We start from the raw sequence: 18,269 nt of genomic DNA, 5'->3' as shown, positions 1-18,269 counted from the left end.
AAAAGAAAAGATGAGATAACAAGTTGGGAAGGACGTAGAGAAGAGGGAACCTTGTACATTCCTACCAACAGTGGTGGGAAATGGTGCAGACACTGTGGAAAACAGTATGGAGGTTCCTTTAAAAATTAAAAACAGAACTACCATATGATTCAGCAATCCCTTTCCTGTGTGCATATATGTGAAGGAAATGAAATTAGTATCTTAAAGAGACATCTGCACTCTTATATTCTTCGTAGTTATTCACAATAGCCAAGATATGAAAACATCCAAAGTGTCATCTGGACAGATGAATGGATTTAAAAAAGAAGTCTTCCAACTGGTGACAACACAGATGAACCTGAAGCACATCATGATTAATGAAAAACCCAGATAGAAAAAGACAGATACTGTATGATCTCATTGATAAGTGCACTCTAAAAATGTTGAATGCAGGAGTTCCCATTATGGCTCAGTGGTAAAGAACCTGACTAGTATCCATGAGGATGTGGGTTTGATCCCTGGCCTTGCTCAGTGGGTTGAGGATTCAGAATTGCCGTGAGCTATGGTGTAGGTTGAAGACGCAGCTTGGATCCTGTGTTGCTGTGGCTGTGGTGTAGGCCGAGAGCTACAGCTCTGATTCAACCCCTAGCCTGGGAACTGCCATATACCACGAGTGCAGCCCTAAAAAGACACACAAAAAATTTTTTTCAAATGTTGAATTCATAGAAACAGAGAGTAGAAGGGCAGATGCCATCGGCTATAGAGTAGGAGTAAAATAAGACATTGGCCAAAGGGTACAAACTTTCAGTTATGAGGTGAATGAGTTCTGCGGATCTAAGGCACAGCATAGGGACCATAGCTAGTACTATACTTGCAACTTGCTGAGAGAGTAGGTTTTAAATGTTCCCACCACACACAAGGATGTATGGTAACTATATGAGATGATAAATGTGTGAACTAACTTGATTGTGGTAATCATTTCACAAAGTATATGTATAGCAAATCATCACATTGTACACTTTATTTTTATTTATTTGCTTTTTAGGGCCGCGCCTGTGGTATATGGAAGTTCCCAGGCTAGGGGTCGAATTGGAGCTGCAGTTGCTGGCCTATACCACAGCTATAGCAACATGGATCCTTCACCCACTGAGCAAGGCCGGGGGTTGAACCTGCATCCCCATGGACATTGGTCGGGTCTGTAATCTGCTGAGCCACCACAGGGACTCTCACATTGTACACTTTAAATGCACAGAATTTTTGTCAATTATACCTCAATAAAATTGGGAGAGGAGGAGGAGTACGATGAATTTGGAGACAAGTTCCAGGATGATGGCCCTGGTAATTGTGTGCAGTGGATTAAGGAGGAGAGTGGAGGTGGGCAGCCGTTGGGTGGCTCTGTGGGAGCCCAGGTCTGCAATAACGGGGGCATGGCAGACGCCGGTGGGTACCACCCAGTATTCATCCTCTCATTTTTCCTAATAGAGCCCTCATTTTGATTGGAGCAGCAATCAGGAGTGGCCGTGTGACATGGCCCAGACAAGGAGATGTAAGCCAAAGCTGCTAGGTGGGGCTTGTGGACAAGCCCTTAAAAAACCAGAAAGACTTGGCGAGATGGGCTCTTCAGACTGTTAGCCTCTGTCCTCCCCTCTTCCTGCCTGGAATATAGAAGCTAGAGATGGAACATTTAGTGTGTGGCCACAGAGTGAAAAGCGTGAGGACAAAAGCTACTTGTAAGAACGTCTGAGGAGGGAAAGAAAGGAAGTCAGACTGGGAAAGTTCAGGACCACCGGCACTCAGACACTGTGTTCCGTGAGAAACAAAACGCCACTGGGTTAAGCTAATGTAAACTTATTTGTTGTTACTCTTGTTGCTGTTATTAAGTGCAGATAAATGCAATTCCCAACTGACTGGATGCTTTAAATTAGGAGGTGGTGATGAGAATAAAAAGAAGCCAGGGGAGTTCCCATCGTGGTGCAGCGGAAATAAATCCAACCAGGAACCATGAGGTTGCAGGTTTGATCCCTGGCCTCGCTCGGTGGGTTAAGGATCCTGCATTGCCATGAGCTGTGGTGTAGGTCGCAGATGTGGCTCGGATCCCGAGTTGCTGTGGCTGTGGTGTAGGCCGGCAGCTGTAGCTCCGATTTGACCCCTAGCCTGGGAAATTCTATATGCCATGGGTGCAGCCCTAAAAAGGACAAAAAGACAATAAATAAATAAATAAATAAATAATAAAAAGAAGCCAGAGGGAAGAGATACTATAAAAGAACATAGCAGTGTATTGACTATGGTGCAAAACAGAAGAAGTCAAAGGCATCCCCAAGGTTTCAATCAAAGTAAATGGAGCACTGAGGTGACCAAGAGAAAGCGGCGTGGGGGGAGGGGTGGGCTGACATTCAGCTTCAGCTCCTGTGCACCAAACACAGCTGGTACTTTACACGTTATCACAGTGCTCTGTCATTGACACTTGATGAGACAGATGAACAGAAAGAAGGAAGAAGGACAAAAGAAGAGCAGGTGTGAGAGAAAGACGACGGCAAGCATGGTCTCGTTCTCACTTGTACAAACTGTGAGGTGCTAGGGGCTCAGTTTCCAGGAGCCCTGCCAAGCAGCCAGACAGGAATCTGGGAATAGAGTCAGGAGGATGTCAGGATGGAGAGTGACTTATTCAGACACTCTGCCATGTGATGAGATGAAAGTTGTCCAGAAAATTTAGAGAAAGCAAACAGGAAGGGCATTCCCATCATGGTGCAGCAGAAATGAATCGGACTAGGAACCATGAGGTTTTGGGTTCGATCCCTGGTCTTGCTCAGGGGGTTAAGGATCCAGTGTTGCCATGAGCTGTGGTGTAGGTCGCAGACGCCACTCGGATCTGGCGTGGCTGTAGCTGTGATGTAGGCTGGCAGCTGTAGCTCCGATTCCGATTCAACCTTTAGCCTGGGAACCTGCATATGCCACAGGTGGGCCCTAAAAAGCAAAAAAAAAAAAAAAAAAAAAAAAAAAAGGCACACAGGAGGACAGAAACCAGAGCTTTGAGAGACTGCAATGGAGTAGACAGAAATGGGGAAACGACACAAAGAATCAGCTTCCAGGGAAGTGGCAGGATCATTAGACTCTGGCTTTCTGGAACTCATATAAGAAAGCCTTTCAAAAAGTGAGTGGTAAAGAGTAATTCATATTACATGTAGATCAAAAATGTTAAACACTAGGTCAGGGGGTTGGCCTATCAGCCGCTGGCTGTTCTTCTAAATAAAGTTTAATTGAAATACAGTCACATCTACAAACAACTCATACAATGCACAACAATCAAAAAACCCAACTGTAAAAAGGGCAGAAGACCTAAACAGACATTTCTCCAAAGAAGACATATGGATGGCCAGTAGGCACATGAAAAAATGCTCAACACCACTAATTATTAGAGAAATGCAAATCAAAACTACAATGAGGTACTACTACTTCACGCCTGTCAGAACAGCCATCATTAATAAGTCTACAAATAACAAATGCTGGAGAGGTGTGAAGAAAAGGGAACCCTCCTACCCTGTTGGTGGGAAATGTAAATTGGTACAACTATGATGGAAAACAGTACGGACCTCATGACTCATCCATTCTAAACATCATAGTTTGCATCTACTAACCCCAAACCCCCAGTCCATCCCACTCCCTTCCCCTGCCCCTTGGCAACTACAAGTCTGTTCTCCATGTCTGTGAGTCTGTTTCTGATTTATAGATAGGTTCTTTTGTGCCATATTTTAGATTCCACATATAAGTGATAGATATCATATGGTATTTGTCTTTCTGACTTCATTTAGTATAAGAATCTCTAGTTCCATCCACGTTGCTAAAAATGGAATTCTTTCTTTCTTATGGCTGAGTAGTATTCCATTGTGCAGATGTACCACATCTTCTTCATTCCTTCATCTGTCCATGGACATTTAGATTTTTTCCATGTCTTGGCTGTTGTGAATCACACTGCAATGAATATATGGGTGCATGTATCTTTTTGAATTGTAGTTTGCCTGGCTATATGCCCAGGATTGGGATTGTTGGATCATATGATAGTTCTATATTTAGTTTTCTGAGGTTCAAGTTGCAGTCACCACAGTTTATGAACTGCGAGGAACTGCCTAAAGTGCAAATCCAGTCAGGTTTTCTTTCAGTCCATGAGCTGTGACATAAATGGCAGCATGATCAGTGACAGGCGTATCACTTCTTTCAAAGTCTGTCCATGACTGGTCCCTGGGTGGGATTCTCAGGTCGCACATAGACAACAAAGGGTGTAGCTATGTTGCCTCTTTTTCACCAAGTGATAAGCCCAAGTGACATTTTACCAAAACGGATAAACCAAAAGACAAAACTGGCCAACAAAGATGAGTGTGGCAAAGAAACAACAAGTGATAGAGCTAGAAGTTGACTTCAAGTCAAGCATGGTGGAGTTAAAGAAGAACTAGTTGACTGTGGACGGCTGACCGTGCTGCTGTCCCAGGGACTCCCGATGGGCAGCCAGAGGACCTTAGGAAGGCAGGCTTTACTGACATGAATGAAGGAAGAGATCTAAGGAAAAGAATGACGATATCCCAGATGCCAGCAACACGCTTCACATTAAAAGAACTCTGAGATAGTTCACTGTCATTAAAAGAACGCAAGGATGTATTTCACAACGTTGAAAGCAAAAATTTTTAAATGTTGGAAGTTGATCCAAACTTAGAAAGGAACATGACAATTTGCTAAGGCATAGAAAGAACGTTCGCTCTGTGTCATAAGCTACATGACAACAAGAAGGCAGGCACTACTCTGACGACTCTTTTCACAAAGAAATACAACACTGTGAATTCCCAGGGTTGCCAACTGTTTTAAATTGTAGTATACTAAATAGAAATCAATTTCACTAGTTTTTATTTCCCTACACTTTTATAACCATCAGAGTTTTCCATGGCTTGACCAAAGTTTTAACAGCTACAGAATAATAGTGAAGTTTCCCATTGGTACCAAGATTGCCTGCATGGCCACATTTATAGTTCTGCATCACCACGCAAAGGAGGTGGCCTTTGCATCTCTTTGGATGGATTCTAGGACACCACACCCACGTGGCTCTCTTCCTACCTCACTAGTTGTCCTGCCCAGTCTCTTTCCCAGCTCTTATGGTTGGAGGATCCCAGAGAGCAATTCTTGGCACTGTTCCCTCTTCTGTCTACAATGACTACTTTAGAGACTTCACCCAGTCTCCTGGCTTAAAATATCATCCATATGCCCCAACTCCCACATTTGTACTTCCAGCCCAGACCCCTCACCTGACTCCAGATTTACAACTACAACAGCCTGTTTGACATCTCTACTTGGACACCTAACAGGTATCAACCTACTATATCTAAACTGAAATCCCCCCACCAAAAACTCTCCTCCACCCACAAGGTACGTCTCCCCATCTCAGTTCATGGCCATCCCCTTCTTCCCAGCTGCTCAGGACAAAAACCTTAGTCATCCTTTATCATTCTCTCTCTTATTTTCCCTATACCATACTGCTGAAGCTTTATTAGCTCTATCTTAAGAGAGATCCAAAATCAGACCACTTGTCCCCATCTTCACTGGTGCTTCCCGGGTCCACACACCACCATCCTGTGCCTAGATTACAGCCATATTCTCCAAACTAATTTCCCTCCAAATCTGTCCTTAAAACAACAGCCATGGAGTTCCCATCGTGGCGCAGTAGTTAACAAATCCGACTAGGAACCATGAGGTTGCGGGTTTGATCCCTGGCCTTGCTCAGTGGGTTAAGGATCCAGTGTTGCCATAAGCTGTGGTGTAGGTTGCAGACTCGGCTCAGATCCTGCATTGCTGTGGCTCTGGCGTAGGCCAGTGGCTATGGCTCTGATTCGACCCCTAGCCTGGGAACCTCCATATGCCGCAGGAGTGGCCCAAGAAATGGCAAAAAGACAAAAAAACAAAAAACAAAAAAACGGCCAGTTATTTTCAAATGATGTCAAATCTTGCCCCTCACTGTTCTCAGGAGCACACGATGGTTGTCCCTTTCACTCAGAGAAAAGCCAACTTATTCCCAAAGACCTGGCAGGTCGTACACCCTCTGGCCCCTGGCTAATGCTGTAACTCCAGCTCTGGCTCCTTCTCCTCTCACCCAATCCATGGCAGCCACGATCACAGCCTACCTCTTACCAGGGTTACCTGAGTTCTCCGGGCAGGCTAATACTTAGGGTCTAAAGGCTCACCAATCCCTCTTCCTCCAGACAGCCACACAGGGAACTCCTTCACCTTCAAGTGTTTGCTCCGGGTCACCTGTGGAAGGTGTGACCACCTTCCCCAATCAATTGTAACCCATCCCTCCCTTGTTTTGCTGCACTTTCCGATGGCACTCATCACCTAACACACCGTGTAACTGCCTCATTGTGCTGCTTATTAGCGATACTCGCTGCTTAGAAGGTCAGCTCCATGAGGGCAACAACTTCTTTGTTTACTAATAAAAGCCCAGGGGCCTCATGATAGTGTCTGACACATACTAGGCATCTGATAAGTATTTGCTGAATAACTGAAGTTGAAAAGGTCCTAAGTTACTAGTTATCACACTGGACCCAGGTAACCTGTGTATGTCTAGGGACTCCCATTTGGAGAAGGAAATCTGAGAATCTAGAATGTGATGACCCAGACGTCTATTCCCTGAGTATGTCACTGTACCACAGCCAAAGCAGACCTCAGATGGTCAAACATACCTGTCCAGTTCCAGTGCAGGAGTGTCTCGCCTTCGAATGTGGTTCTGAATTGACAGGAGAGCTTCTGGGGAAAACTGGGCAGGGTTGCTCTCCATGTATTTCAAAACATAGTCATCGGAATCGAGGATGACAAACCGGTGGCCAAACACTGGGGAGAGGAGAAAAACGCTTCACTTGGTTATGTTTTTTTGTTTGTTTTTATGTTTTTTTAGGGCCACACCCACAGCACATGGAGGTCCCCAGGCCAAGGGTCCAATCGGAGCTGTAGCCGCCAGCCTGCGCCACAGCCACAGCAACAAGGGATCCGAGCCAAGTCTTCGACCTACACCACAGCTCACCGCAACGCCGGATCCTCAACCCATTGAGCGAGGCCAGGGATGGAACCTGCAACCTCATGGGTCCTAGTCGGATTCGTTTTCTGCTGTGCCACGGGAACTCCCAGACTGGTGAACTTTCAATAGCTCTCTAAGCTAATACACAGTAGTTTGCTCAGTGTTTAGGAAGCTCACTTACAGCCAACAGAAGACCCCCACTTACAGTTTAACTGATGAAGGAGGAGATTAAGACACTGTGCCACATGTACGAGAATATTAGCTTTATCTCAACTAGACTGCAGACTAACTACCTCCTACAAGGGTTAACTGAGTTAAATCCCAAATAAGAACCCATTCATTTGGCTTAAAGCTTAAACTGTGCTGAGACCTACCTTCAATCACGGCACCAATGAAGAAGTCACTGGGGCCATAGTAGATGGGGTTTTCCATGGAGGAGTCGGGCTTGACAACTTTAGTTCTGCCGAGGTACTTGCCCCCAATGATCCCCGAATTTCGAACAGGAGGCTCAAAGATACTGATCATGTCAGTGGCTAGAAAATAAGATAAGACAAACCGGCGGCCCTTGTCTTCCGGGATGGGGGATTCCTGGGAAGGTGAAGAAAGGAGGACGTGATGAAGGTCCATGATCTATCCAGATGCCCCAGACTGAATACTTACAGTGACCAGGGGACAGTATAAACCTGACATGGGAAGTATAATATCGATGAACAGTACAGGGGGGTGGGGGGTCAGGAAAGAACACCTCATCTAAGGGAGGCTGCCCCAACTCTCCTCCAGCTGACTGTTGCCTTGTGGGAATGGAGCCACAATGTTGCTAGACCTTCTTATTTTTCATGAGAAGACAGAAATGTGCATTATTATAGAAACCCCCTGATTTTAAAATGTTGACTTCAACTCTTTAAAAGCACAAAGCAGGCCAAACAAAACACAACATGTGGGGAAGTCTCCTTGTGGCACAGCAGGTTGAGGACTCGGCATTGTTGCAGCTGTGGCGCAGGTGGGGAACTTTCACAGGCCTCGGGTGCAGCCAAAAAAAGAAAAACAAAACACCCATATGGGCTCCACTCTGCCCACAGGTTGCCAGCTTGAGGCCTCTTGGCTGACATTATGTTCAACTTCATGGATGCGGAAGTGATTATGCAAAGTTTAATTCTTTAAACAAATCCATTTCTTATACATAATTTTGAAAAGAAAATGTAAGAAGGGAGGAAGGAGAAATACAATATCATAGAGTTGAAAGTGATTCTGAGAAACTACTTTATAGATAAGACTTTTCCCAAATCAAATCACTGAGAGTGATCCCATAACCCTCAAGAAACAAATTCCAGACTGAACAAGCCTAAATACAGACATGCTTATTCTTGACTAAAATCCTCTCACATCACAACTTCAACATATATCTTCTCATTCAGACCATGGAATTATTTGTGTCATAATTTCTTATTTATCAGAGTCTTGGGTTTCCTCTGAAATAATTTCCCCATTCCATTCCCCATCTAAGCGCCTCCAAACTTTTTTCATAAATAAAAAAAATTTTTTTTACAACAGCATAGTTAATAAAAATCAAAGCACATCCCTCCTCTGCTCTCAAATCTCTAGCTGATCCCCATCACACTTGAAAAAAAACACAAGTTCCGAGCAGGGCTACAGGCCCAGGAGTACAAGGGGGTAGGGGGGACAGTGGCAATGGCTTGGCCTGGCAGGAAGAAGCATATTAAAATTTAAAAAAAATTATTTTTACCATTTTTATTATTTAAGCTTACTAGACCTACAGAAAGGCTGCATAATTAATAGAGAATTCTCATAAGCCCCTCACCAAGCTTCCTCAACATTAACATCTCACATCAGAGTACAACCAGAGTACAATCATCAAACCCAGGAACGCAAGGATGGTACAGTGCTTTAAATCAACTGCCGTCCTTATTCCGACTTCACTTACTTCCCACTTATTGTTCTTCTTCCATTTCCGGACCCTATATAGGATCCCATGTTGTGTTGTTACTTCTCTGAAAACTCATCCAGTCTGAGACAGTTCCTCATCCTGCCCTTGTCTTTCACGACCCTGACATAAGTATTGGTCAGTTGTTTTGCTGACTGTCCCTTATGCACCTCACTTTTGCATCTTTGGCAAAAATACTACAGGAAAAAACATCATGTTCTTCTCAGTGCATATCTAGGAGTTCATGATCTCAATTCATCTTTTTTTTTTTTTTTTTCTTTTTAGGGCCACACCCCAGGCATATGGAGGTTCCCAGGCCAAGGGTCAAATTGGAGCTTCAGCTGCCGGCCTACACCACAACCACGCCAGATCCAAGCCATGTCTGGAACCTAAACCCCAGCTCATGGCAATGCCGGATCCTTAACTCACTGAGCGAGGCCAGGGATCGAACACACATCCTCATGGATCCTTGTTGTGATCGTTAGCCACCTGAGCCACAAAGGGAACTCCTCAATACATCTTTTTTTATTGGTGACATTGACCATGACCACTTGGTTAAGGTTAAGGAGATGCCTGAGCAAGGGGTTCTTGCCTGTAAAGTTACCATCTTTCCCTTTGCAGTTAATAAATATCTTGAGGGAGATACTTTGAAACTACGAAAATCTTTTCTCCAAAAGTTCTCCCACTGATTACAGCATCCCTTGATGGGTCTTTTCAGCATATTGCTGTGGTATGTGCTTAAGGTAATTTTTTACTGCTCTCTTCTCTTCCACATTTATTCACTGAAATTCTACTGTGTGGAGGAACTGTCTCTTTGGGGTTGAGGATTATGTGACGTTGTTTAGAATTACAGGCTCATGATGACAATGAGGAGCAGAGAGACTTTAGCATGTTTTATTTGTAAATTCTCTACTGGCTTGTTACTTAACAGCCTCTGTGACCTGCACCCTGGGTGATGGCTCTCACCACCCACCCCTCCGGCCTTGTGCCACTGGCTAGAAAGCCCTGAGCTGGCCCCTGACCTCATCTCCAGTTCTGGTCCCTACCCTCCATTCACTGCACTCCACCTTCCTGCAGTACAGCCCCCAAGGGTATTCGCTCGCGTCTCTCTGCTCCACTGTGCCCTCCTCAGAGAGGCCCTCCCTGACCTTCCAATACAAAGGAGCTCCCTCCATGGCACTGTCTCCTGCTTTTACCTTTTACACCACGTGCTACCACCTGTCCTTTTAGGCTATAGCTGCTTTCTGGTTACAACATCCTCAATTATGAGGACATGAGGGCAGAGGTTGGTGTCTTATTTTCCACTATACCCTCAATGCTCAGAACTATGCCAAGCCCAGAGTAGCTATAAGGTTCACTGAATGTGTTTTGTACATTACAAAGTACATATAAAAAATATCAGGGGCTATAAAATAAATGCCCTCATAATAAATCATAAACAGAGGCTGTCATTTTTTCTTAACAAACCCCATAAATCTTCAGTCCGCCCACACTTTCTATTTTGGTGTGAGGTGAAGTCAAATATTCTTTTTCCCCATATGGAAAGCTAATTGTTCTGCTATCATTCATTGAAAAGACTTTCCTTTCTCAACCCTACTACAGTACAATATTTTCCATGTATCTTAAGTGGGGGCAAAGGTGTCTGCTTCAGGGCTATTCTATTGATCTAATTATCTATTTTGCCTCAATATTGTTCTAATTCCTTCATATGACTCCTTAGTGTTCTACCAATGCTGTCCTTTAAGGGTGTCTTGGATATTCTTGATGCTCTGCATCTCTGCATAAATTACAGAATCAATTTGTCAAGCTCTGCAAAACAAGTTTGGGATTTTGACAGTAATTGATTTAAAACCATAGATCAATTTGGGCCAAATGTCTTTATAATATTGAGTTTTGTTTTGTTTTGTTTTTGGTCTTTTGGCCTTTTCTACGGCTGCTCTCTCGGCATATGGAGGTTCCCAGGCTAGGGGTCAACTCGGAGCTTTAACCGCTGGCCTACACCACAGCTTACAGCAACACCGGATCCTTAACCCACTGAGCAAGTTCAGGGATCGAACCAGCAACCTCATGGTTCCTAGTTGGATTTGTTAACCACTGAGCCATGACGGGAACTCCTGAATTTTTTTAACCAGTGACCATGGGGTGTTTATTCATTATTTTAGGTCTACTTTTCATTTCTCTCAATAATGCTTTCAGTATTATGCACCTGTTGTTTGACATATTCCTAGGAATTAAGCATTTTTGATTCTATGGTAAATGGCATTTTTCTTATTTTGTTCTCTGTATTTATGACTTATTTGTTCACTTGTTCTTTAGATTCCACATCTAAGTGAAATTACATGTTATTTGATTTTTCTCTAACTTGTTTCACTTGGTACAATATCCTCTAGGTCCATCCATGTTGTCAAAAACGGCAAGATTTTGGGAGTCCCCGTTGTGGCACAGCAGAAAAAAATCTGACGAGTATCCAAGAGGATGTGGGTTTGATCCGTGGCTTTGCTCAGCAGGTTAGGGATCTGGCATTGCCATGAGCTATGGTGTAGGTCACAGATGCGGCTCAGATCCCGTGTTACTGTGGCTGTGGCATAGGCCAGCAGCAGCAGTTTTGATTTGACCCCTAGTCTGGGAACTTCCATATGCCGCAGGTGCAATCCTAAAAAGAAAGGGGGGAGGGCACAAGATTTCATTCTTTTTTTTATGGCTGAGTAATATTTCATTGTATATACATACCACATCTTCTTTATCCATTAATCTGCTGATGGGTGCTTAGGTTGCTTCTGTATCTGGGCTCTTGTAAATGATGCTGTAATGAACACATGAGTGCATATATCTTTTTGAATCAGTGTTTTCTTTTTCTTTTCCATCCCAGAAGTGGAGTTGCGGGTTGCATGGTAATTCCATTTTTAATTTTTTAAGGAATCTCGATAGTGCTTTCTTCAGTGGCTACACCAATTTACTTTCCCACCATTAGTGCATGAGGTTTCCCTTTCCTCCACATCCTCACCAAAACTTGTTCTTTATTGTCTCTTGATAATAGCCATTCTGACAGCTGTGATGTGATATCTCATTCTGGTTTTGTTTCTCTGGTGATTAGTGATGTTGAGCATCTCTTTATGTGCCTGTGGACAATCTGTATGCCTTTTTTTGGAAAAATGTCTATTCCGGTTCTCTAACCATTTTTTGATTGGGTTGTTTGTGGCTTTTTTGAAGCTGAATTGTAGGAGTTCTTTGTATACTTTGAATATTAACCCCTTGTAAGATACACTGTTTGCAGATACATTTTTCCATTTAGTAGGCAGCCCTTTTGTTTTGTTGACAGTTTCCTCTGTTGTCCACAATCTTTTGTTTGATGTGTTTCTATTCGTTTATTTTTGCTGTTGTTTCCCTTGCCTGAGGAGACAGGTCCAGAAAAACACCAAAAAAAGAGAAATACTGCTAAGACCAATGTCAAAAAAAAAAAAAAAGTGTACGGCCAAGTTTCAGGTTTTTACATTTGTCTTTAATTCATTTTGAGTTTTTTTTATGTTGTGAGAAAGTAGTCCAGTCTGATTCTTCTGCATGTAGCTGTTCAGTTTTCTAAACACCACTTACTGAAGAAGCTGTCTTCTCCCTGTTGAATATTCTTGCTTGTTTGTCATAGATTAACTGCTCATATTAAGTGTGGGTTCATTTCTGGGCTCTCTATTCCACTCCATTGATCTGTGGGTCTGTTTTTATGCTAGCATCCTACTGTTTTTTTTCCAACTTCCTTCCTTGTGGCGACTCCTCCTGTTACCTTGAGGGTTCTGATAACTATCTCTTTGTAGTAAAAATACCTGTGATCCTTTTTTCTCTACTGCCTCTCCCACATATAAGATAGAAATATTAGGAGTTCCCGTCATGGCTCAGTGGTTAACGAATCCAACTAGGAACCATGAGGTTGCGGGTTCGGTCCCTGCCCTTGCTCAGTGGGTTAACGATCTGGCGTTGCCATGAGCTGTGGTGTAGGCTGCAGACGCGGCTCGGATTCCGAGTTGCTGTGGCTCTGGCGTAGGCCGGCAGCTGTAGCTCCGATTCGACCCCTAGCCTGGGAACCTCCATATGCCGCAGGAGCGGCCCAAGAAATAGCAAAAAAAAAAAAAAAGAATGCTGACTTGAAAGTCAGAAAGTTGAGTTCTAGCACTGCTTCCGCCTAAGGACTAAGACATGGGACACAGCAATTAGCCTCTCTGATTCTTACATTTTGAAGCAGGAGTATAATATTATACTGGTTCAAGGATAGTGTATGTGTAAATAAATTCATTTACCCATTCAGTCAACATTTACTGAGTACCCAGAGTCTAGAGAGACATGACTCCTGCCCTAAATGAGTTCATGGTTACCACGTCATAATTCAAAAAACCTCTTGAACTTCAACAGTAACTCAAAGAACTTAGCAACAATGCAAAACCTTCATTAATTGGAATGTGTATGGCAGGCAGCGCTCTAGTTGGCCTAGAGTTTGCTAAAACTCCCTTTTTTCAAGCTTTCATCAACATTTTAAAAATTTATTAGTCAACTGTGCTCTCATTTAAATTTTTACTTTTTCAAATACATGTACAAGTTTCAAGAGTCACCTGAGCCACACCTCTCCCTCCCAATTCCTACTCCCAGAGTAACTTAATTCAACTTCTGCTATTTATACCTATATTTCAAATAAAATACTTACATTCCTGTTTGTGGATTTTTCTATTTTTAAAGACATGATCCTTTGAATTCTTATCAGTAATTTGCTTCAGGTAATTCAGCCAGTGAATGGACCATTTAGGATTTGAACTTATGTCTGTTTCCAAACCCATGCTCTCAGCCACTACCCATACCACCTCTCAAAGTTAACATCTAGGAGTTCCTGTTGTGGCTCAGGGAAAACGAACCCGACTAGGAACCATGAGGTTTTGGGTTTGATCCCTGGCCTCGCTCAGTGGGTTAAGGATCCGGCGTTGCCTCGAACAGTGGTGTAGGTCACAGACACGGCTCGGATCTGGCGTTGCTGTGGCTGTGGTGTTGGCCGGCAGCTGTAGCTCTGATTAAACCCCTAGCCTGGGGACCTCCATATGCTGTGGATGCGGCCCTAAAAAATAGAAATAAACAAGGTTAACATCTATTAATTTGGTATGATTCCATTTATCATATTTAATAAGTAAAAATGCATCAAGCTTAGATATCACTAATGGTAAAAATTAGTAAGACATGGCCCCAACCCTCAAGGAAATCACAGTTCACTGGAAAGACACACAGAAAGACACATAATTTGTATGTTAAGTTGGGCTCTTATAATTGCTTAATAAAAAAGGCCAAAAATTCAGACAAAATTTGAGGGATAGAAAGGAGAGATTCATGATTTAGAAAGGATCTTGGGAGCAGACAGGACTTGAGCTAGGCCTTGTCCCGGAGGCACCATACTTGATCCTACCCAACCTGCCTGAAGGCTGGAGCCAACGGGTGTTTAAGGAAATGCTTAACTCTGGCAGCGGTTACTCTACAGCTTACAGACAAGATGGACAACTGTGCATGGTACTGAGATATAGCAGGATCTTAGGATAGAAAAACTGTCCTCACCAGTGCAGCCAAATAACGAAGCACCTTGTTGTCATTCATCAGCATTTTAATGACATCTTTTTTGGGAGCTTTTGGAATGAGAGCCAAGCAATTCTGAGCAGAGTCTTCGATGAGTCCATAACCATTATAGGGAGGCAATTCCTGAAGAAACACAGGAAGCAAGAAATAAAGCAGATGCTACTTGTGTTAAAAGTTACATAAAAGGTAACTAAGTTTCTTTTAAAAATCTAGAAAACATGTATTTAAAAGCAATTTCTATATATACAAGTATAATTAGAAAAAATAACATCACAATCTTTTATAGGATTGTTCCTAGAAGTAACTGATAATGCTACAAAGGAACACTCAGTGCTATACTGACACCATTACTGGTGTCCACTGACCCCATACTGCCAATCAGAGCCTGGCCCTGCTCTAGGCCCCAGTCCCAGCCCACGTGAAGCCCATGGGTCTGTCTGTGACTTGTTTGTTTTGGGGTGTGAGCCCCAGCCTGGCAGATCTGGGAACTACTTTCTCAAGTCCATCCAAAGTATGCGTGTGTGCATGCACACGTTTTGTGTGTGTGTGTGTGTGTGCGTGTGCGTGCACATGAACTCAGGTGCACTGGATTTGGGGGTGGGGTAGGGGTGTCAGGACCTGGTTCCTTTTATAGCCATATTTCTAATATTTTTACCTTTTGATTTCTGCCTCAGAGTAGAGAAATGATAGCCGTATTTTACCAAGAACTCATATTTTTCAGGCCCCCCTCTGCCCACACAGGACTCCCCTTTCCTAGTGAAGGAGCAAATGCAAGGAGCTAAATTCCAGATGTAAACGGTATCAGGTGCAAGGTTAGTGTCGAAGTATAGGAGGGGCTTGTATTTTTCATTTAGCGTCCATGAAGGGCTGAAAGCATCACTACAGGTGGCTAACATTGGTTTGTCTGAAACCTGAAGTGGTTCAGAGGCTGTTTTCCTCTCTCACTGATGCTAAGCAGACTCTTCCTCTGCCTCCCTTTTGCGACGCTTTCTCAGCAAGCCAGCTTGTACTGTGCTCTCGCTTGTAGATACCATCCCCAAATCTTTCAATATATTGCATTCAGGGATTTTAACAAATTAGTCCATATGTTCACTCGTCTATCTGTTCCCTCAACCAGAGGGACTCTGCCATGTTCACCCAGGGTGGCGAGTTTAGAACACAGATTCCTTCTCCACTTCCTGGGCTGTAGTTAATGGGATCCTCATAGCTGGAATGAGACTGTGGATCCAGCAGATGGACAATGATCTAACTTACTCCAAATGCAAAACCACAACTGGATGACCATGTAAACTGCCAGGGGCAGAGGGACTTTGGGTGAGACCCACAGGCTGGGCTCTGCGTTACTCAGGGGGCAGGCAGAAATGTACAGCAGTGAAACCTCATCTCAGTGCACACAGAGAGGAGCCTGGCTGCGGAGTGGCAGTGGAGGTTAAGGGGTTTTGAAATAGGGAGGGAAGCCTCTGAGACGCGTCCTCTCAAATTCCTTTTGTGTTTCAACAGGGTTCTACAGGCTTGCCTGAATCACATCTCATTTCCCCTGCCCTTCAGAGGAGTTTTTTTAATTGGTTCAACTATTAACAGTACATGAAATGCCTATCTCATTACACCAGAGCAAACACTGGATATTGTGAGTTTTTTGGTTTTTTTTAATCAAATAGATCCCAAGTCTCATTACTTTCATTTCATTTCTTAGAGTATCAGTTGAGGGTCTCTCCCCATGTTTATTAGCCATTTGTATTTCCTCTTTGATGAACCTGCTCTGTTTCACTGGCTTTGTCCGTGTTTTACTGCGTATTCAACAGCCTCTGAACCACTTCAGGTTCCTTAAACTTCTACAACAGAAGATGAACCCTCTTCCTACCCTCAGAACTACTGCCGCGTTACCTGTTTCACAGGAGGCGGCTCCTTCTTGCTCACGTCAATGCGTGGTAGATCGGAGATGCCAAACTTCTCTTTGTAATACTGCCGAGTAAATGGATCACAGTCATAAATGAAGAAGGTTCTCCCCAGCATAGTGAGTGGCTTTCCGACGATGAAGTCCTTGGCGGTGTACCATTCCAGCACCTCCTGATCAGAGATTTCCAGCACACACTGAGGGAAGTTCTCTAATACAAGACAGCAGGGAGAGGGGAAAGGACAGGGAGTGAGGATAGGGAGGAAGACTGACACACAAGGGCTAGTCATTCCTGAGAACCAGGGGGAGGGCCGGCTTCCGCGCTGGCCAAGGGGCCCAGGCTCCTCACACTCCCAGCAGAACACAAGGCAGCGAGTTTCCATCTGTGGATGGGACATGGAAGGAACAGGTGGTCTTTGAAAATCCTCTCTCCCATATTTGGCCTGGACTAAACCCTATAGGTCACTAGTCTTAGCAGAATTAGTGTTTAGGAGGAACCACTACAATAGGAAATAACAAATGTCCTTCTATAAAGACAGAGGACTGGATCTAAGGTGGGGAATCCCAGTCATTTAGTTCCACCTCCCTCCCACTTATCCATTCATCTAACAAAGTATTAGTGACCACATGTAACATATTCCACGTACACTGCTGAACACAAGATTTTTAACAATTAACAACATGGATAAAATTCCTGCCTTGATGGAGAAAACATTCACTTCAGGGCAATAGACACTTTACATACAAATAATGGTTTTATTTCAATTGTGATCACTGCCATTAGTGCAGTCTGATCCAGTCCTGTGGCTGGAGGCAGGAGGCAGGCAGGGTGTGATGCTTACGGTAATCTCTTCATCTGGGGAACCAACAGATCTTCAATGGTAGAATCAACCTTGCATTTCTGAAATAATTGAATTTGTGACACTGTTTTAAGAGAACTAGGGGTTGATGTTTAAGATGGCTTCCCTGCAGCTTGGCCTGCATGGAAACTGTAAGATCGTCAATCAATTCTGTTAAAGGGCCTCACTTTACCGCTGGAACCACAAAGCTTGACCAGAACTCTGATCACCAGGGGTGTGAGAGGGAGGGTGGTGTTCTCCTAACTGGGAAATGCTAAAATGGGAAAATAAGGAAGGAGGCTAAGACTCTGCTACAGCAGACAGAAAAATTCCGCCCTTCAGCCCTCGATTTGCCAAAGGAAGGGCTGGCATTTTCCCAATCATGAATCTCAAAGGCCCTATAGCTCCTTCTCCCAGAGTCTAGTGCCCAACCCTTCAAGATCCCTTTGAGTTACTCTAGGAAGTGATGGCCAGTGGGGGACATGGCCTGTGACTCCATTACATTTTTAAGTATGTCTCTACTTTCATTTTTAACACATATGTGCCTTTTCTCCTTTAATAAATCTTGTCAATGGTTTGTCATTCTATTAGTCCTTTCAAAGAAACAACTTTCACTTGATAAGTCTTCTGTTACTTTTGTTCTCAATTTCACTATCTTCAGGCTCTTAGTTTATTATTTTCTCCCTTTAAATTTTAGATTTATTCTGTCATTTTTTTTTCTAACTTTTTAAGAAGAATGCACAGCTTTTTGTTAAGTCTTATTTCTTAAATAAGCATTTAAGGCTATAACTCTTTCTCCAAGTAACATCTAAAAATGTATTTAAAAGCTTTGAGGGAATTTTTGCTATCTTTCGGTTCTAAGTATTTTCTGATAGCATTTTTTTTTTAACTCATGGATTATTTTTAAATGGGTTTATCAGTTTCCACATACATGATTTTTTAAGTTATATTTCCAAAACTGAATTATAA

At 43.3% G+C, this 18,269-nt stretch overlaps 1 protein-coding gene across 6 annotated transcripts in view; it reads right to left on the bottom strand.

Moving 5' to 3' along the window:
- Positions 1-18,269, bottom strand: part of EFHC1 (EF-hand domain containing 1) — an 81,057-nt gene that overhangs the window by 11,933 nt on the left and 50,855 nt on the right. For all 6 annotated transcript variants that reach the window (XM_084968338.1, XM_084968339.1, XM_084968341.1 and 3 more), the window contains 4 exons: positions 16,452-16,672; positions 14,550-14,690; positions 7,405-7,618; positions 6,699-6,846 (listed from right to left, as the gene is read on the bottom strand). In XM_084968338.1, the coding sequence (XP_084824464.1) occupies positions 6,699-6,846; positions 7,405-7,618; positions 14,550-14,690; positions 16,452-16,672 (724 nt within the window). The remainder of the gene's footprint in view (positions 1-6,698; positions 6,847-7,404; positions 7,619-14,549; positions 14,691-16,451; positions 16,673-18,269) is intronic.

Source organism: Sus scrofa, chromosome 7 (assembly GCF_054392235.1).
Source record: "Sus scrofa isolate SSC_HxYL_T2T_F1_AM1 chromosome 7, Sscrofa_HxYL_maternal_Yorkshire_Landrace_v2.0, whole genome shotgun sequence".
NCBI lineage: Eukaryota > Metazoa > Chordata > Mammalia > Artiodactyla > Suidae > Sus > Sus scrofa.
Note: the sequence above shows the minus strand (reverse complement) of the source record. Positions and strands in the feature narration are given on the sequence as shown.